General features: G+C 36.0%; 1 protein-coding gene across 16 annotated transcripts in view; it reads left to right on the top strand.

The window, feature by feature from the left end:
- The window catches only part of RBM26 (RNA binding motif protein 26), a 97,244-nt gene that overhangs the window by 34,736 nt on the left and 40,692 nt on the right, over nucleotides 1-21,816 (top strand). For 8 of the 16 annotated variants that reach the window (XM_055542743.1, XM_055542742.1, XM_055542734.1 and 5 more), the window contains 8 exons: nucleotides 8,376-8,494; nucleotides 9,107-9,243; nucleotides 13,819-13,907; nucleotides 14,586-14,803; nucleotides 16,503-16,763; nucleotides 17,535-17,774; nucleotides 18,401-18,571; nucleotides 18,903-19,058. In XM_055542743.1, coding sequence (XP_055398718.1) covers nucleotides 8,376-8,494; nucleotides 9,107-9,243; nucleotides 13,819-13,907; nucleotides 14,586-14,803; nucleotides 16,503-16,763; nucleotides 17,535-17,774; nucleotides 18,401-18,571; nucleotides 18,903-19,058 — 1,391 coding nt within the window. The remainder of the gene's footprint in view (nucleotides 1-8,375; nucleotides 8,495-9,106; nucleotides 9,244-13,818; nucleotides 13,908-14,585; nucleotides 14,804-16,502; nucleotides 16,764-17,534; nucleotides 17,775-18,400; nucleotides 18,572-18,902; nucleotides 19,059-21,816) is intronic. The other 8 variants (XM_055542748.1, XM_055542747.1, XM_055542741.1 and 5 more) reach the window with 3 other exon arrangements.

The raw sequence follows: 21,816 nt of genomic DNA, 5'->3' as shown, positions 1-21,816 counted from the left end.
TTATTATGATAAATAATGGCATATAGAATCATTTAAAGTAAAAGCTCTTCTGGGTTCTCTCTAATGTGTAAAGTGTAAAAGGATTCTGAGACCAAAAATTTGAGAACCACTGCTCTCAAGGTAAGGAGGCATTCCTACCATTTCTTGAGGGTAATATAAAAGAATGAAGGAACTAACTAAGTAGTTTTCAGCATTATAATTGCATGTTTTGTGATAAGTTTTTACCAGTGATGATAAGTGGTATGTGTGATGGTCATGGATAGATCATGTTTAGATATATATGCTTGCTGTGATGTTCATTTTATTTTGTAGAATGAAGTGGGCATGTAATAATTCTAAATGAGTAACCTTTCCTGTAACTAATTACTACATGCAAATAATCTATTTTCCCTCTTTATTTGAATTGGATGAAGCTGTATAATAAACTATGGTAATCGAATTTTTCAATGTATATAGTCTGTTGCAGTGGAATTTGGGTTTTTAAAAGAGTAATTTGAAGTACAGAATATAGTTGCATGACTTTGATGCAAATTAAGATATTTTTCTTGAATATAAAGTGAAAATTTGGTAGGAACAGACGTGGGTGTATATCCGTGTTCTAAAGTTACTGAGTTAACATATTTAAATTTAATTTTTAATTCCCACTGCCACCTCCAGTTCCTCCTTCTCAAGATTACTGAAAATGGAAGCTTGGGTTACATTTCATCAGTTATCTTCCACTGAATTTCTAAAGCCTCCAAGAAACTTGAAGAAAATGAAACCAACTACTCTTTGAAATATTGTACTGCAGTACAGTATTTTTTCACTTTACTGTCTCATTACTATTTCGAAAGTATTAATTACAAAATAAAAGCTAATATGATGATGTTAGGATTAATTAGAGCCTTTATATTAGGGTTCTTTTTTTAAAATGTATAGTTGATTTACAGTGTTTTGTGCTGTGCCAGTCCCTGCTATATAGCCAAGTGACTGTTGATTCGTGTTTTTTGAAGTCTTTCTTAAGAAAATAAAGTTCTTTTGGGAGATTTTATTAAAAATTTGATCTTTTGCATTGCTTTGGCTTTTCCAGCTTATTTAGTACATGCCCAGATGTATTTAGTCCCCTGCCCAGATACAGCTGGAGGAGAATGAGCCTCTTAGATGTTCACCCCATGCTTTTCAGGGGCATTATTATTTATATCCTTAACAGAGTGTATTCAGAGATTGCTAAAGTTTTGTTTTTATGCCTTTAAAATCATTGATTTGAATGACTTCATAGTGGTCTGATGTTAATTTTAAATCCTTACGAAAGTGAGAGATCAAAATGTTTGTGAATGCTCACTTTGCTCCATCCTACTGGACTCCTGTCCCCTATGTGTCAAGTAGATTCCCACCTGAGGTCTTTCCTGTTGGGTTCCTTCTTTTTTCTAGAAGAAGGATCTTTTTCTAGAAAGCCAAAAAAGCTTGCTTGTACTATGTTCTGTTCTCTATCTAACTTCAGATCTGTGTTTAAATATCCTTCCCTGATAATCTTACCTAGGATCTACTCATTCATTCCTTCTCCTTCCCTTTTCTTTCTCTTTTCCCCCTTCACTCCTTTTCTGTACTTTATTCCCTTATTGTTGTGTAGTCACTAATTCGTGTCTGACTCTTTGCGACCCCATGGACTATGCTGCCAGGCCCCTCTGTCCATAGGATTTTCCAGGCTGAAATACTGAAATGGGTTGCCATATCCTTTTCCTGCATTGGCAGGTGGATTCTTTACCTCTGAGCTAGCAGGGAAGCCCTGTATTCCCTTACCTTGCATTTTTTCTCTTCAGAACTCTTGTCTGCTTGAGAATGCCTTGTTTGTATGTATGTATGGTCTGTCTGCTCCCTTCATCTCCAGTGAAATAAATTCTGTAAGGATAGGGACTTTATGGTTTTCAAATTTGTATCCCCAGGATTCTAGAATAGTACCTGACATTTTAGGTGCTTATTAAATATTTTTGAAAGGTGAATATGCTGTTAGAAGATAATCAATAAACTAAAGTTTTATTCTCAGAACTTTATGAAAATGGAAAAGAAAGGGCCCTGACAAGTGAGCTAATAATCTAGTGAAATTTGTACGTGTATTCTCTTTTTCTCTTTCTTTCAGTATTGTCTTAGTTACTGTGTTAGGTGCAGAGGCTACATATACGAGTAAGAAGTTGTATTTTTGGATTTTGATATATTTTTGATGAAACTATATTTTATAGTTTATATTTTATCTGTAGTGTAGTATAAAGTTGCTACTCATTTTTATAGATTTGAAAAGAATGCTGTATTATCTTTTTATATATCTACACAATACCCCATGAACAAATTAAACCTAAGGATTACACTCTTTGAGGTTTGTGAGGGATTTACTATCTAATTAATTTAGTGCTTGTCTGCCAGGGGCTGTTGAACTTACACTTGAAACCTTTCTAATGATAGAGAATTCACTTTCTTACAGGTAGTTTATTCAGCCTTTGGGAGGCCTTTGATTATTAAAAAATTCCGTCTCTATTTTAAACCAGAATCTCTTGCTTCCACTTACTGGTTCTAATTATATCCCATGGAGGATGTATTGAATAAAGGTGATCCTTCTTTTTTGTGATAGCCCTTCAATTATTTGAAAACCTACCAAGTTCACTCTGACATTTCAGTTTTCCAGGCCAAGAATCTCTAGCAAGCTATCTGATGATGATACACATTTCCATTCTGGTCAGTTTCTAAGAATGTTTGGGTTTGTTTATACACTTAAAAAACGTGGCGCCTAGAAGTGGGGAAAGCAGTGGCACTCCCTGCTGCACAGAGAGCGACACTGTTCCTCTCGAGTTGTCAGTTCTCGGTTTCATCTCATCTTGATGATCTGTTTTCCTTCATTTCACACATTATCTCATTTGGCTTTTATAAATTAAAATACATGGTTGCTTCCCTTTCATCTCACACTCCTCAGTGCTGTTTTGTAGTTTCTTGTTTTGTGTTTTACGTGCTCCCCTCCCCCTCTCCCCTCCCTGACTCCGTTCCCCACAGCAAACACACAGAAGATTGAAGTTGGAGCGCTCTGTGGTCAGAATTATACTTTATTGGCAGATTATGTTTTTGTTGGTCTTAGAAGTACTTATGAAACTTCATGGAAATTCAGCCTGTTTCTAAGTAGAAATGAATTTTATCACTGTTTCAGTATTATTGCTTTGTCCTTAACATTTTCAAAATGTGGTTCTTTTTTTGTCTTTCCTTGATTTGAACGATTTTAGCCCCACTTTTCTTTCACATGCTTCCAGAATACTGGTAGTATAGCAGAGGGTAGACTGGCTCTGACAAGATACAGTGTCATTCAAATCACAAACCTATTGTCAGTAGCAGCAACTGGTAAAGTACCTCATGAACAGTCTTTGCTTACCATGGACACAGTTTTTAAAAATAACTTACCCCTTACTATCAGAATATAGTTTTCTTTTGATTCATAATTTAAATATTTTTACTTCATTAATTTTGCATAGTAGGTTGTTATTGCTCTATGCTCAGATGAAGTAGCAGTGGTACTTTTAATTAAGACAGATAGTAACAAGAGCACATTGTTTGCCTTTTGTCCCTGACCCATGACATTCTGGTATATTAAACTTCTGTGTTCAGATTATTTTTTACTTAGCTGTAATTTGTAAGTACATACCTTCTTTTGTTTTTAAAAGTGTTGAAATAAATATGAAATGGCTTCCTATAGGACTTAAGAAAAATTACCTCCCAAATACATATTTCCTGTTTTGCTGTTAAATGTGAAATTGTAAACCTTACTTCTACTATGTAATTTGCAGTCTTAACATTTTAAAAAGTAATCTGCCTTTCAGACCGTTTTAAGTATTTTGCATTTTTTTGTATGGTTGTTGATTCATTATGATTGTTGTGACTTCTTAGATCTTGATTTGATTTGAATTGCTTCTAATAAAAGATTTTGAGCAAAAATTCAGGAATTCTATCTTGCTGTTTTATAAAACTGTAGTCTAGACTATAATCTAAAAAATCTTTCTCCACAGTTTTCACTGCTAACATTTTAATTCACTATTAAAGTGTCCTGTTTAAAAAATAATGGAGGAAATGGAATAGATTTGATGTTTAGCTAAGAGAAATGTGAAGTGACAGTTATTAGAAAGGTCATTATTAAACTAAAAATTCACCACAGCTATCAGACCAATACTCAGTCAAATTATAGCATTGGACTCAGTGTAGAGACTCTGAATTTGTTCATTAACAGCAGTTGCAATAAAACAGTATAAGATAGTGATAGTATAATATATATATATTTTACCACAGTGATTTCTGGTAAACTAAGGTGTGTTTAGCTTGATGCCTCGTTAGGTTAAGGTTTAGTTGATGGTGCTTATTCTGGTTACCTAACATGAAGCCTGGTGGGCTGCCGTCCATGGGGTCGCACAGAGTCGGACTCTACTGAAGTGACTTAGCAGCAGCAGCAGCAATATGAATAAGTATCATTTCATGGTCTCTCGTGCAGTTACGAGATTGCCAGTATAAGTGTGTCTGTAGGTACAGCGTGAGGTTATTGTCCCATTTCTTCATGCTTATTTCATCACAGATTTAAGTACTTTCATGCTCATTATGGTAAACATGAAAAAATTAACTTACCACAAGTCATTTTGTCTGCATTTTTAAAATTGTTGGTTTAAATAAGTATATTAAATATCAAAGAGAAAGTGCTTAAAAATCTCATGTACCATTGAAATGAATTTTTTTTCTATTTAGGTTGTAATCCACTTCAAGTCTTTGTGAATAAATGGAAATAGATCTATGAGAAAAGTGGATTTGGGATTACTAACAGATACCCTAAACTTAGCTTAGTAGCACAGCAGACATTAATCACCTCATGCCATGTGTCATTCCTGTGGGTCAGAAATGTGGAGCAGGTTAGCTACGTAGTCTCGTGAGATTGTGCTCAAGTTGTTGGTCAGTGCTGCAGTCCTTTCAAGGTGCCACTGCGGCTGTAGAATCGGCTTCCATGTTCATTAACATGTGGCTACTGGCCAGAGACCGCAGTCCACCCTGGGGGGCCCTCATTTCGTAGCCACATGGTACTCTCCATACCTGCTTGAGTATCCTTGAAGCATAGCAGCTGATTACTCTAGAATAAATGATTCCAGAAAAAGAACAAAGAGTATGCCATTGTGTCTTTTATGACCTAGATGATGTCTTACCTCAGAAGTCAGATTGTCTTTTATGACCTAGATGATGTCTGACCTCAGAAGTCAGACACTGTCACTTCTGCCATGTTCTGATTGTTTAGAAGCAAGGCACTAAATTGAGCCTACTCTCCAAAGGGTAGGGAATTTGGCTCTGCCTTTTGAAGGGAAGACTGAAAAGTTTGGACAGTCACCAGAGCCGTGTACTGTAGGGAGTCTTCACAGCATATGATAAATGTACTGGTTCCTTAACAGAGCAGTTCTCAATTCTGATACTGTATCAGACTTGTACAGCTTTTATAAAATAAATGAAGCAAAATTGCAGATGGTTGTATTAGACCTGTTGATTCAGTTGCAGTAAGATTTTTCCATAAGTGTTAACTACGGTGCACCCAGAGTTGTCCACTGTCTTTAAGATGTGCTTTTTGATTCAGTGGTGTGTTACTGCTATACTTCTGTAGAACTGTTACATTCCAGGTATATATAGGAATTAAGACTTTTTGGTATATGTATTATAGTTTTCTAGCTTTAATGTATATAGGTTCCTTATTAATACTCTTAGTATTTGAACTTTTAGTAGAACTTGTGGAATTATATTTTGTGTTTATTATTGTTAGAGTTAAGATTGCTAACAATAAAGAGCAATAAAAATAAATTGAAGGATGTCATGTATCGTTGTGTTGTTCATTCGCTTAGTTGGATCCGACTCTTTGTGACCCCATGTATTTTAGCACGCCAGGCTTCCCTTCTCTGTCTTTCACCATCTCCCGGAGCTTGCTCAAACTCATGTCCGTTGAGTCAGTGATGCCATCCAGCCATCTCATCCTCTGTCGTCCCCTTCTCCTGCCTTCAGTCTTTCCCAGCATCAGGGTCTTTTCTCATGTATCATGTTTTTCCTCAAATGAACTAAGTTATCCTACCTCTCCCCCTCGTTTGTAGTCACTATCTCTCCCCACTGTAATTCCCTAATGTATTTGTCTTTTTTTTTTTAAAGCCATGATTGGTAAGTCTTTTTGTGTCATCTCTCCTTTGAAAATACAATTTACTGAACATTGTTTATGTTGCTGGCATGAAATTAACCCAAGCTAGGAAGTGAAATCTAACCTGGGGGTGGAGTGGGTTCTGAGATGGGTTTTTGGTAAGTTGGTGGCATAGAAAAATAGTAGAAAGTGAGGCAAATGGGGCTGAGGAATTCAGAGGTTTATCGAAATAATGGACTCAGGGGAAGAGCACAGGAGGGAATAAATTAGAGGAACTGTGCCTTGGACAGCAGCTAAGTGTGTAGGGAGGCATTGTAGGGGCTTTTGCTAGGATGGCTAAAAAGTAAATAGGTGGCTGTAACTAGAAGTTTGTAGCAGTAAGTAAATTGGAGGTCTGGTTTCTGGGTAGATCGCTATAAGAAAATGCGGTTGGGGGCTGTAGTGTTGAGAGAATGGACTTTAGAGTAAGAAGTTCAGGTTTAAATCTTGGTTCTGTTACTAACATGTAGTCTGAAGTAGTTTGCCTAGTTTTTTTCTGAGCCTCTGTTTCATCAGTAAAATGAGAGCTAAATACAGAGTGTAAAGTATGGAACATAGTTCATGGCTCAAATAAGGGTTCGGTAAATGTTAGTGCTTATTAGCTGTTGCTATGATTTTATTCACCCTAACTTGGAAAATGATCGTGAATTAAATAGGTAACAACTTTAGCTTAGTTGAAAAATAGTTATCTGCTTTTTAAAAATTCGATGGGCATGGTTTGGGCATCAGAAACTTTCCCTCCTGACCCTGTTTCATTTTCACTAACTTGCTACTCTCCATCCCAATCAACGGGCAAGCATAGTTTATACTTATACATATTCCATTATTCAGACATAATATATAATCCAAATGTATAATCTCCTTTTCTCCCACACATGGTAATATACTATACAGATTTTTTCTATCTCGCTTTTTAAATGTAACAAATTGATAGGTTTCTCCAGGACATGAAAACTCCCCCATTCTTTTTTGTCCTTTTGTTGTATGCCATTCCCTTGTGTAGACTTAGTGTATTTTCTTTTTCCAGTCCTCTGTAAATGGACAGTTGCAGATTTTTTATTTTATAATCAGTGTGACACTGAATACCTTGTACACAAGTCATTTTGAACATGTAAGTATATCTGTAAAGTTTATTCACTGAAATAGAATTGCTGGGTCAGTTGTATTTGTGACCTTGATATGCCATACTCTAGTATCTACTGAGTTCCTCTCAGCAGCCATAATGTATGAAAACGGGTTGTTTTCCCCTTAGTCTTGCCTCTAGGATATATTTTCATATATTTAGATTTTCTCAACTTTGTAACAGAAAAATGATACTTCAATATAGTTTAAGTTTGAATTTCTCTTATGGATGGATGAGGTTGTATTTTTACTTGTTTATTGTTTTTCTGTTTAGTATTTCATTTAAGGCTTCCTTACACTCCTAAGTTTTAGCTTTTATTTGTATTAATATAATCAAACTACCCTTTTGCAATGCAGTTCAGAAAGTGTTCATTACTCCAGAGTTGTAAAACTTTTTCTTGTTTTCTTCTAATACTTGTAATGGTTTCATGTTTTTACTGTGGTATATGGAATAAATTATGGGTCCAACTTAATTTTTTAGAAAAATAACTGCCAAGTTTCCTCAGTGTCATTTATTTTGTAGTTCGTCTCTTCCTCCTTGATTTGGATATCATCTTTGTAAAATCTGTATTTCTATATGTATTTGGGTCTGTTTCTAAACTTTCTTTTGTTTCATTAAAAGTAAATATTGTGTGGTATGTTTTCAAGTTTCCCTTTATTGTCCTCTTTTCCAGATATTGTTTGACAATTATTTACCTTGTTTGGAAGAGAATAGCCTCTTGGTATTTTTATTGGTACCACATTGCTTATTAGTTATTGACATTTTGGTGTTGTCCATAATTTGTTGTAACTTCTTTTTTTTTTTTTTTAAATAATAGAACTTTCTGAATCTTTAGTACATGTTTGGTAGGATACTGAATGATGACTATATGTAACGTGTAAAATATATTAATATGAGGGAGAAAAACTTCTAGTTCATCATTGCTTTCTGTGAATTAGATGATGCTTACATATATTAACTTGTTTAACTATCATGCTGACTTAGTTTGTAATTGGAACTTATAGAGTATGCAGTTGTTTATGGCTAAATTTCCTTCAACATTGCTCTTTTCTTCAGCTGTGATGCAGATCCATCAGCCCTGGCAAAGTATGTTCTCGCTTTGGTAAAGAAAGACAAAAGTGAAAAAGAGTTAAAGGCATTATGTATTGATCAGCTGGATGTATTTCTTCAAAAAGGTAAGATCTTTGGTTTCAAAATATTGCTTTGATAACTTAATATTCAGAGAGTGTTAAAGGAGTTTGGTAAGAGACAGGCTGTAACTTTAATAAAGTTGAACAGACAGTATAATTAGTGGTTTTATTCATGGCTTATTTATAATGGAAATCTTTTTTTTTTTCTGTTAACATCCTGTGCTCATTCTTAAAGAATGCTGATATTTTTCCTTAAAAGATTAAGAAAATGACTAAAAGATAGTACTGTTTAGGAACCTACTACTGATGTTGTCTAGCACAGTGCTTCTCAACTTTTTTCACTTTGCCGGGAACTAGGTAATGATAATATTTCTGTTTGGCACACTAGGCAGGGTACATGGAGACTAGTGATGGCTGGTGGTGACTGACCCACAGGCTCCGGTCATTCATTCTAGCCCTCAGCATCCTGAGAATTGACTGAATCCGTATTACTATGGGACTTGTACCATAGCACACTGGTTGGGAAGCTGTTGGTCTTAGTATAAATTTTAGATTTGTAAAAATCAAGATAAATTTCATCATACTGAAGTCTGATGTGAAGAAGTGGAGAATAATTAGGAAATCTGTTTATCTGTGCTGGTTTTGTTTTATTGTTAGAGACACAGATATTTGTGGAAAAACTTTTTGATGCTGTGAATACAAAGAGTTATCTACCTCCTCCAGAGCAGCCATCATCAGGAAGCTTAAAGGTAGAATTTTTTCAGCACCAAGAAAAAGATATAAAAAAAGAAGAGGTAAGAATTTGTGTTAAACTTTTGTGTTCTTTAAAAACGTATTTCGAGTAGTTAAATTGAGTTTTATTTTTTGTACCTGGGTTGGAGTCCTCAGGACCACCTCCAGGTTTGATTAACAGACTCAGGATATGGTCATTGTCATGGCTATATCTTACAGTGAAAGGATATAAAGCAAAATCTGCAAAGGGAAAAAAGTGTATCATGCAAAGTCTGGGTTAGGAACAAATTTGCAGAGGTTTCTTCCAGTGGAGTCAAAGAGGATGCACTTAATGCGTAGTGACAACACGTGTGAACCAGGAAAGCTCCTTAGAGACACAGTGCCCAGGGTTTTTATTTAGGACTGCTTACATGGCCACCTTCAGCCTAGGATTTACGAAACTTCCAAACTCTGAAGAGGAAAGCAGATGTTTAGCACAATCCACATTGTTTATCCAGACCGTTCAGGCATCAGTTCAGTTCAGTCGCTCAATTGTATCTGACTCTCTGAGATCCCATGGACTGCAGCACACTAGGCTTCCCTGTCCATCACCAACTCCGGAGCTTACTCAAACTCATGTCCTTTGAGTCAGTGATACCATCCAACTATCTCATCCTCTCGTCCCCTTCTCCTCCCACCTTCAATCTTTCCTAGCATCAGGGTCTTTTCAAATGAATCAGTTCTTTGCATCAGGCAGCCAAAGTATAGGAGTTTCAGCTTCAGCATCAGTCCTTCCAAGAAATATTCAGGACTGATTTCCTTTAGGATGGACTGGATTGATCTCCTTGCAGTCCAAGGGACTCTCAAGAGTCTTCTCCAGCACTACAGTTCAAAAGCATCAATTCTTTGGTGCTCAGTTTTCTTTATAGTCCAACTCTTCATATCCATACATGATGACTGGAAAGACCATAGCTTTGACTAGATGGACCTTTGTTGGCATAGTAATGTCTCTGCTTTTTAATATGCTGTCTAGGTTGGTTATAACTTTTCTGCCAAGGAGCAAGCATCTTTTAATTTCATGGCTGCAGTCACCATCTGCAGTTCAGGCATAGTGAACTGTTATTATTAGGGAATGATGGGAACCTTCCAGAAGTCATAATTTGCAGATGTCAACCAAGGGCTTCCCTTGTCAGCAGCCCTTTCCGTTTATTTCTTTGGCCGCGCTGGGTGTTTTGTTGCCTTACAGGGGCTTTCTTTAGTTGCAACAAGCACAGGCTACTCTTGGTTGCGGTACACAGGCTTCTCATTGTGGTGGCTTCTCTTGTTGCAGAGCACAGGCCCTAAGCGTGTGGGCTTCAGTAGTTGTGGCACACAGGCTCAGTAGTTGTCAGTCTTGGGCTCTAGAGCTCAAGCTCAGTAGTTGTGGCGCATGGGCTCAGCTGCTTTGCAGCATGTGGGATCTTCCTAGACCAGGGGTCAAACGCATATTCCCTGCACTAGCAGGCGAATTCTTATCCACTGCGCCATTAGGGAAGTCTCCAGCAGCCCTTTCAAAGATAACAGTCTCAGGTGTGCTTTGAACTCGTTTGTGCATAGTATCTTACAGGTATGGGCTCCTACTATCTGTGTTCTAGGAAAATAACCCGATTGTCAGTAGATCTGCTTGTTTCTGCCTTACATGCATTTTGCAAGGGACTATTTTTAAGGTAGTCAAATAAAAAGGCCTTCACAGGGCAATAGAAATGACTTATGCTTTAAGAATTTTTGAAGTTTTTACCTTTTGTACAAGTTTACCACTCTTGTATAATAATCATATACTAATTCAGATTTCCTTAGTTTGATGTTAAAGATTGTAATTTTAAAAATAATTGTTGACAAGCTATAATATAATATGTCCATGGTTAGTCTAGTTTTAGGTTAAACAAATCTTGGTTAAATTTTTGCCTTTCCCGGCCACTGTTTTGTGACCTTGAAAATACTACTTTTCCAACCTTTACTCAGCTGTGAAATGGAAATATTATAGGGTTATTGTGAGGAATAGTGAAATAAGGTCTGTGAACACTTGGCAGAGTATGTGGCTCAAAGTAGGTTCTCAGTAAATGATAGCTGCAATTATTGTTGAGGATATTAAGTGGTGGGTGATGTGGTTTAATCGTGACCTTTGGTTCTTTCACCTGATAACCTGTTTTTTTGTCCAGATTATATAAGTAATATATATTTATTATGTAGTAATATATTTGCTGTGTATTATGTAATAATTCTCAAATGTATTTTTATCTCTGTGTCTTAATGCATTTACACACATGTACATGTATGTAGTTTCTCACACACATACATAAAACACCCCCATTACTTTTATCCACTGGGGAAAACCAGAAATTATTATAACTTCATGCTTTGTACCTAATAGTACAGGGGTTCTAGAACATTAGTGAGGAAGAATGGGATAGTGGGTATTGTCTTGGCAACTGCTTATGCAACATAGAGATATACAATAATTCATTTAAATTTTACCCATTGATGGATTAATGTTGAAGCCTTAGTCTTACATCTATTGGTATAATAATATTTCACCATAGTTGTTTTGACCAGTTGTGAAGGATATTTATCCCTCGTCTTTCAGAACTGAAATGTCAGGATGGCAGTCTGTGTTTTAAATGCTGTGGATGTTTTAGAAGTTCCCAGTTGGGCATGTGCCATGGAATATGGCAATCTGTCAACATAGATTACTTACAAGAGTGCATGGAAGCAAATAGAAGGGATAAAGTGCAACAGGAGGTTTTGGTTTGTTTTGTTTTCCAAGTGGAGGGTTGAAATGGATAGGAAGAGTTGAACAAAGTACTTAAAAGAAAGAAAAAAAAGCAAATTGTTATAAGAAGGCTTTTAAGCATTGTTTCTCAGAGTTTGGTCTGTTGATAGGATTTCAGTTACTTTCTCATTCAGGGGCACTTGACAGTGAGAGGCTTTTACCCAAAGGGATGCTGAAACAACTGGCATAAACCTGGACGTGTTTATGCTATTTCATTTATTTATTTGTTTTTATGCTATCTTGTAGACTTACCTGCATCAGAATATCTTAGGGTTTTTATTAAAAATCTTGAGCCTTATCATATTTATAGAGGCTCATGTTTAATACTTTTTCAATTTGTTTATCCTCTAAATAAATCCTTTTTTCTCTAATAACACCTCTTAATGTCCTGTGGAACCAGTTTTTTTGGGCAGCATGGAAAACTGGTGTAGGGAAGGCAGCACTGATCATGGGAATGTGTTTAAGGACTGCTTTCTATTAATTGTATAATATGGGTTGTAGGAAGAGGACTATATAGATGTCATACTGCTAGGAGAAACTAGAGAACTGTTTTCACATGTATTATTTTCTCAAGCATTTTCTTTCTCTGTGACTTGGTTAATTCTATTGCATTCTCCTTTAAAACCCCTGATGTGTTTGGTGCCAGACCAAATTCATGAGAAGGAATAAAATTGGCTTTCTAGTAATTATGTTAAAATTAGGATATGTGTGTGTGCTTAGTCGCCTCAGTCATATCTGACACTTTGTGACCCTGTAGACCTTAGTCTGCCAGGCTCCTCTGTCCACGGGATTCTCCAGGCAAGAATACTGGAGTGGGTTGCCATGCCCTCCTCCAGGGGATCTTCCCAGCTCAGGGATCAGACCTGCATCTCTTTTGTCTCCTGCATTGGCAGGTGGATTCTTTACCACTAGTGCCACCTGGGAAGCCTGTAAAGTGAGGACACTTGCTTAAAATGTTTTTGTCACTACTGTTAACTAAGATAAACATTTATGAATTTCTTTACCATTCACTTTAACTTTCAGCAAGCCTGTCTTTTATTGTTAAATGTACTTAGAAGAGAAATTTATTTTGTTTGAATGCTTTCAGAAGAAGACTATATTGCTCTTGTATTTTGTTGTTGTTGTTCAGTCGCTAAGTCATGTCTGACTCTTTGTGACCCCATGGACTGCAGCACGCTAGGCTTCTCTGTCCTTCACTATCTCCTAGGGTTTGCTCAAATTCATGTCTAGTCAAGGCTATGGTTTTTCCAGTAGTCATGTATGGATGTGAGAGTTGGACTATAAAGAAAGCACAGAAGAATTGATGCTTTTGGACTGTGGTGTTGGAGAAGACTCTTGAGAGTCCCTTGAACTGCAAGGAGATCCAACCAGGCCATCCTAAAGGAGATCAGTCCTGGGTGTTCATTGGAAGGACTGATGTTGAAGCTGAAATTCCAATACTTTGGCCACCTGATGCGGAGAGCTGATTCATTTGAAAAGACCCTGATGCTGGGAAAGGTTCAGGGCAGGAGGAGAAGGGAACGACAGAGGATGAGATGATTGGATGGCATCACCAACACAATGGACATGGGTTTGGGTGGACTCTGGGAGTTGATGATGGACAGGGAGGCCTGGTGTGCTGTGGTTCATGGGGCCACAAAGAGTCAGACATGACTGAGCAACTGAACTGAACTGAACTAAATGTCCATTGAGTCAGAGATGCTATCCAACCATCTCATCCGCTGCCACCCACTTCTCCTTTGGCCTTCAATCTTTTCCGTATATTTTAATACCAGCTAAGTCATTGAAGCAGTAACATGGCAAGGAATAACTTTTATTAAATTTATATACGTTTTTCTTTGTTTATCAGATCACAAAGGAGGAAGAGCGAGAGAAGAAGTTTTCTAGAAGGCTAAATCACAGTCCTCCTCAGTCAAGCTCCCGATATAGAGAAAATAGGTGATTGATTCTTTGAACCATGTTTAATTTTTAGACATTGCTTTTCTGTATATGAATATTTAGACTTGATTTTCCTTTACATAGGGGCAAGTATTATCTACTGATTTATTAGTCTGGGAAAGTAGTAACTCGATCTTTTTCTATCAAGAATAACTAGGTGAGATTTGAAGGTACTGGAAGTGAGGTTTAGAACAGTGCTTGGCGTATGTTAGTTATTGTTACTATTTTTATTCCTAATTTCAATTCCAGTGAAGTCTTACTCTGAGACCTTTTTTACCCAAAGCTTCCCTTTAGAATGAATAAATTATTTTTCCCATTAAAGCTTCAAAAGCATTTAGAGTGCAGTGCCTGTGATACTTTCCTATAATTATGAGACTGTGCAAGACAGAATATACTATAGGACATATGTATAGATGCCTGTGTGTATATGATTAAGGCTTTGAAAGAGTTGGGTTTTTTTTGGTGGGGGCGGGGCGGGTGGGTACTGTGAAGGGCTTTTAGAGTGCTTAAGCAGATCATGTTCAGTTTTTCAGTTTTCTGAGTCGCCTATGTTTGTATTCGTAAGATGGAATAAAGAATCATGATGTTACAAGAATAAATCAGAACTTTTGCATTTGATTAGAGTTTTTCCTGTATCCACTTGAATATTTTCAATAAAAAGTTCATTTATTTCTTTAGAAGTCGTGATGAGAGGAAAAAAGATGATCGTTCTCGCAAAAGAGATTATGATCGAAACCCTCCTCGAAGGGATTCATACAGAGACCGGTACAACAGAAGACGAGGTCGAAGTCGCAGTTACAGCAGGAGTCGGAGTCGAAGTTGGAGTAAAGAGAGGCTTCGTGACAGAGATAGGGATAGAAGCAGGACTAGAAGCAGGAGCAGGACACGAAGCAGGGGTAAATAATCACATATGGGTATATTTTGCCTGGCACTTTTATTATGAAAAACATTTTGTATTTGAAGGTTTTAAAAATTGTTTTGTCAGTATTATCTTTATTTTTTCTATCTTGCTGTATTTTATATGTCCGAATAACTTTAAAAATTTCTTTTGAAACTTTTATTTTATACAAATTACAACCACAATGTATTACTGTATACCCGTCAGAATGATTGAAATTAAAAAGACTAGCTTTACTCAGAGTTGGTGAGGATGGGAAATAAGCTGGAACCCTTTGGAAAACACTTCAACAGTGTCTTAAAAATGTTAATCCTGTATCTACTAATGACCCATTCCACTCCTGAGTGTTTACTTCCAGAGAAATAAAAGTATATTTCCAAACAGAGACATAAACAGATGATCATGGCAGCTTCATTTGTTATAACCAAAAGCTGGAAACAGTCCATCAGCAAGTGAATGGATAAACAAATTGTGATACACCCATAGAATGGATAAAAAGGAAAAAAACTATTGATACACGCAACAAAATAATCATGCTGATTGAAAGAAGCCACACAGAAAACAGAGTGTGTATATAATAGAGGGAGAGAGATAAAATTTTAGAAAATGCACACTAATCTATCATCATAGACAGGAAACAATTCAGTGGTTGCCTGGGATGAAGTAAAGGAGGGATGGATCATTAAGGAGAACAAGGATACTTTTGGGGGGTGATGAGTATGTACAGTATACCTTACTGTAGTTGTGATGTTTGGTTTCATAGGTATATGCATACATCAAAATTTGTTAAATTGTATCTTTTAAATATCTTCAGTTTTATTTATCACTTAGACCTCAAAACTATGAAAACAGTTTAAAAGTTTCATTTCAGATGTGTGAGTTTGTAAGAGTGTGTCATTTTCAACGTGTATAATTTTTCCTTCAGTGTGTATTACTGAAAGGAATATGTTGCAGGCAATAAAACAGCTTAACACCTTAGAGTAAAACACCTTTACTTAAGCTTAGATTTATACTCCTCTTGTGACCTTTATTGTGTATTACTTTTAGTCTTTAGAAAATCATGACTTTTTTTTTATAGTCCCAGTATTTCTCTGTTACTCTGTTCTTAAGAGTCTTTTTCCTGTCATCTAGGTGTTCTAGGCCTTTCTCCACATTACTTCACTTAACTGATCTCCTTAATATCTTTTCTCTTTCCATGGTAAATTTTCTTTTCTTGGCCCAGTTAATTTGTTTGTATCTATTATGAACTCCTTTTTCTTCCTCTTTGCGTATCCATTCTCATCTTCAGCAGTGTTCACTGTATAAAGCTGTGTTAGGCCCTGTTAATGGATAACAACTAAATGTTCATCACAGAAAAAATAACTCTACTTGTATTGCGTATTTTGTTTTATTGGCTAAAGTTTTGCATACTAAGATTTCAATGAAGAAAATAAAAAATCTCTCTTCTATAAATAAAACTCCAAGAAAAATCTCATTAAGTACAGCAACTTTATGTGTGGCTTTTTAGTTTAGGTCATAACAAAAAGAAATAACTTTTCTTGAAACATTGTTTATGTATTGAGTTGTTTTTAAAAGGAGGATTGTGTAAAATTTGAACTTTTTTTTATGTTTAGCAAAAATATCTATTAAATTTGGGACTTTGTTGTTGTTGTTTTTAATCGAGTGTAGTTTTTCAAGTCATTTATATTTTGTTGCAGAAAGGGATCTGGTAAAACCTAAATATGACCTGGATAGAGCAGATCCGTTAGAAAACAATTATACTCCAGTCTCTTCGGTACCGAATATTTCATCTGGCCACTACCCTGTACCTACTTTGAGCAGCACTATTACAGTAATTGCTCCTACTCATCATGGTAATAACACTACCGAAAGTTGGTCTGAATTTCATGAAGACCAGGTGGACCATAATTCATACGTAAGACCACCAATGCCAAAGAAACGGTGTAGAGACTATGATGGTAAGCCTGTCAACCATTTCATGAAGTATGAATTAATATTTTCAGCTGAGTAAATTCTGTAATTTTAGGTTGTACACAGTTACTCAAATACTTAACCTTTTGGAAATAGTGGGAAATTAATTTTAGGTACTTCATGAATTCCTCAGTATGTTACTGAAGTCTTCATTAGTCACCACCGACTAATATCAATTTAAAGATTGTGTTTATTTGCACTTAAGTCTTAACATATTTTTGGAATTTACCAAACAAAGAGGAATATCTACTGAGTTATTTATCAGGAAATTGGCGACTGAAACGTTCTTGACAAAACTTACTTAAAAATCAGAGTTATTAGCATAAGTAAAATCTAGAAATGTATCACCTATATATAAGACTTATAAATGAACTGAAGACTCTTAAGATTTTACTGTAAAAATTTTGTAAATTGTATTAAAGCTGTAGTTGAAGTATCCTTAAAGTTTTAAGTGAGAGATTTAAATAAAGGAAATGTTTCTAATGATAAAAATCAGACAGAAATACCTATTTTACATCAGTTTGCTAGCTAGGAATACTCATGTTAATTTGGTGGTACATTTTTTAATGTGTATGTTAGCTATATTATCACTTAATGAGGGTTTTATATTACTGGAAATTGGTAGGTAGTTCTTATGGTTATTTATACTTGCCCAATGTTAAAAATATTCCAATTTTTAAATATCTTACTTTTGTTGACTTAGAGAAAATGTTTGTCCAGCACTTTTCATAGTTCTTTCTAACTATTTTTCCTCACAGAAAAGGGTTTCTGTATGAGAGGAGACATGTGCCCTTTTGATCATGGAAGTGACCCAGTAGTTGTAGAAGATGTCAATCTTCCTGGTATGCTGCCTTTCCCAGCACAGCCTCCTGTTGTTGAAGGACCACCTCCTCCTGGACTCCCTCCACCACCACCAATTCTTACACCCCCACCTGTGAATCTGAGACCCCCTGTGCCACCGCCAGGCCCATTACCACCCAGTCTGCCACCTGTCACAGGTGAGGAAATATGTTTGCCTATACTTATTATCTGCCCATTCATAGTCTTTTATAAAAATTAATAGTTTGATGCTTGCCTTTGTTAGAAGTATCTATAGTAATCCTATATATGCCTGCTAGAAATTAAGAGTAAGATACTCCCATTTGGAATATATTTTGTAGGCTAATGGGCTTCCAGGTGGCGCTAGCGGTAAAGAACTCACCTGCCAATGCAGGAGACATAAGAGATGCGGGTTCGATCCCTGGGTTGGGAGGATCCCTTGGAGGAGGTCATGGCAACCCACTCCAGTTTTATCACCTGGAGAGTCCCATGGACAGAGGAGCTGGCAGACTATGGTTCATAGGGTTGCAAAGAGTCAGAAGTGACTTAGCATGGCTTGGCTCAGCCAAACCCATGGTTTACTGTGGTTTAGGGTGACCCTGAATTATGTACGTCCCTAATGAATCCCAGCTGTCTATAGTCCTTTAGAGCTTAAGACAAACCTGTTTTGGAATACATTAAATGGATATTTTACCCTTGAAAACTATTTCAGTTGTAAGAGCTTGATTTTAAAGATACTATTATTTGATAAATGAGCATATCATGTTTGGATATACAATAACTTATTTTATTTGTTTGCTTCCAGATGATATTTCTTATTCTTTGGTTTTGACAGGACCACCACCTCCACTTCCTCCTTTGCAACCATCTGGCATGGATGCTCCCCCAAACTCTGCAACCAGCTCTGTTCCTACTGTAGTAACAACTGGCATTCATCACCAGCCACCTCCTGCTCCACCCTCTCTTTTTACTGCAGGTGCAGTTTTAGCCTTTCTATATTAATAATGTCATATAGGTTAGAGAAGAGTTTTAGGTGAGGGATTTAAAAATATGTAGAGACTGAATTGCTCTATCAGGTCTATTCTCACTAAAATTTTATGGAATAAAATGTAGACATGGTAAATGTACATTAAATATAAGTCCTCAGTTACGATTTTTAAAAAACGAAGTTTTTAACAGCATTTTATTTTTCTAAAACTACTTTTTAGAATACATATAAAATGTGAGTTATAAATTAGTAATATGTTTTTTTATTATCAGTATAAAAAATTACCAAATGGAGTTTTATAATTGTTTTTTAATTACAGTTTTTGTATTACCAGATACATATGACACAGATGGCTACAATCCTGAAGCCCCAAGCATAACAAACACTTCCAGACCAATGTATAGACACAGAGTGCATGCACAAAGGCCCAACTTGATAGGGCTCACATCAGGGGATATGGATTTGCCACCCAGAGGTACTATGATGAATCTTTTCTTCCTGTCATTTTCATAATATCAAGAGTGGCAAAACATTTAAAAAGAATAGTTGGTCTTGTGTTTATTAGGATTGAGTAAGGGATGTTGTTATGTTTGTTCCTTGGATTCTTTGGTCTCAACATGAAAGAAAAGGTAATATGTGGTACCCTATTTGTAGTACTGGTGATGTTTTATTCTGTCATCCATGGGGAAAGGACTTTCCCCAAAGTACTAATTTTCTAGCTTTTGGGAGGTATATTCTCTCATTTGTAGTCTTAATTGGTTCATTTAAAGTCTTAAGAATAATGCTTTAATTCCTAAAGATACATTCTTTCATAGTTTAGAAAATGAAATGAGCTGTGCAGACTTAATATTTGATATATATTTTATTTTTGTTTGCTTTGACATGTTAGAATTTGATGTTGATTTGCTTATATTTTAAGCAAAAAATTATATTTTAGACTGACTTGTTAGCTTTTAAAATTTTGTTAGAGGAGACAGACTTTTTATATAATTTCTGAATGGGAGAAGAATTTAGATTGGTCCACAAACCAGTGCAAGAAAAGTGCTATAAACGTTCAGAGGAGGAAGCATTCACCTTAATTTGAAAGACAGAGCATTTGCTACAGATATTTGACAATATTGTCAGACAGTATAGGAAATACTGTATAGACCAATAAAAATGTATCTTTTTTCCTATTTCAACTAACCTTTAAATCCCATTTTCTTTCTAGTCTTTCCTTACCATCTTTTATTTCTAATTAAAAAAAAAGTCACACATTATCAGTTGTGAATAAAGTCCAACTTATTTAACTAAGTAGGAGAAGGAAATGGCAACCCACTCCAGTGTTCTTGCCTGGAGAATCCCAGGGATGGCGGAGCCTGGTGGGCTGCTGTCTATGGAGTCTCAGAGAGTCGGACATGACTGAAGTGACTTAGCAGCAGTAGCAGCAGCAGCAGCAGCAGCAGCAGTCCATACCTAATGTGGTTTAGTAAACTTGTTTACTTATGCTTTGCACTTTTTTATTTGTTCATTAGAAACTGTCAGATCCTAAACATCTGTCTTGAGTGTTCAGAGAACTTTTTGTGATGGAGTGAGGAACATTTAAATTTATACCCAGTTTAACTTACATCCTATGAGGTCATAGGACAACATTTCATGTAGATGCCCCTTTTCCCCAACAAAAAGTCTCCTAGAGGCATTTTAATGACTTTTGTTAAGAACAACAACAGAAAAAGAGAGTTTTTTAACAATTTTTATGTCAGAGTTATAAGATGGCTTGTAATTGAAAAGTAGCCAGTTAAGATTGTGGCTGTTCATTGTATTAATATTGACTCATCCCCTGAGTGTCTTCTACCTGACTAGTTTGGAGTAAAACCACTTCCTTCTTTCGGTCATGACTTAGCACTCATTTTCTTTCATTATACCAGTATTCTTTGCTCTTACTAGAACCTCTGAAGCATCAAATCATCTCTTTCTTACCTTGTGGCTTTCCACTATAGATCAATATTGGACCCATCCCAAATCTTGGTCAGTTTTTTTTTGTTGGTGGTGGTGATTGAGGGAAGACAGAAGGGATCAAATCCTTTGAACATAAATCTTAACCATGTAGAAGTTGGAATTATGGTCATCTCAGCTCCACATGCATATAGTTAGAAGTTACAGGAAATGGCTTGCTGAGATATGGCTTGCTGAGATATAAATGTCTGGTATGCCTACTTAGAAATTTGAATGCCTTTTCTCATAGAATCATTATACATAGTGATTATTTTAGTACTATTCTTTTAGATATTTTGTGTACTGTTTTTGTAAGCTGGTTCAGGAATACATTCTCCATAAATTGTTTTTATGTACTAGATAACTGATTTAGCAAACCATTTAAACTGAGGGTTACCTGTACTTCTATTTCCTTATCTTTTTCAGTCTTTCCCCCCAAAAATGTTCTCGGCTGTTGCCTATTTAGTTTGAAATTTACTGGCCTGGATTGTGAGATATACATAATTAAAAGTTTATAATATTGTTCATTATGTAATTATTATACATTTATAATAGCCTGCAGATGGCCTCATTTGAATTTGTCACAGACTATTATGTGCAAACTATTCTTATGCTTCGTACTTAAAGCTTCATAGGAAATTATTGTTATTAAGCAAATGGAAAAACTTTAGGCCTTTTGCTGCCTTGGAATTACTAAAAAAGTGACCTCGAGGCCTGCTAATTGTTCATTCTAGATTCTAAGGCAGTGGAAAACTTGCTAGACACTCTTGATTGGATATAGATAGGTAGGAAGAAGGGCTCAGTAGTTTTCATCAACAAAACTAGTGCTGAAAATTTTAAGCAGAAAAACAATTTATTAAAAAGATACTGGGGGGAAACAGAATACATGCAACTAAAAGACACATTTGCTAATTGTATATCAAGAGGAACTTGCTTCTGTGTGTTTATTAACACCTCTCTTTTAAATAAATAATAATGAAAGAGAATATGAGTGAGAGAATACAGATGAGTTGGAGCAAACACATCACTGTCTTTCTTAATGAACCTTCAGATAAAGAACATATTAAAGTAGAAAAGGATATTGAATAGCTTCAAGACTTTATAAAAGGGCTAGTGAACAAACATGTTTGGGAGGCAGTAATAAGGCCAGAAATTGTGTTGCAAAAATGGTCCTGTGAAGATACCACTAGGCAAAGAAAATACAGTTTGTCCTGTGAATGCCTGCAGTGCCAGATGCTGGATGTTTCTACCTGATATGC

This window comes from Bubalus kerabau, chromosome 12 (genome assembly GCF_029407905.1).
Source record: "Bubalus kerabau isolate K-KA32 ecotype Philippines breed swamp buffalo chromosome 12, PCC_UOA_SB_1v2, whole genome shotgun sequence".
NCBI classification, from domain to species: Eukaryota; Metazoa; Chordata; class Mammalia; order Artiodactyla; family Bovidae; genus Bubalus; species Bubalus kerabau.
Note: the sequence above shows the minus strand (reverse complement) of the source record. Positions and strands in the feature narration are given on the sequence as shown.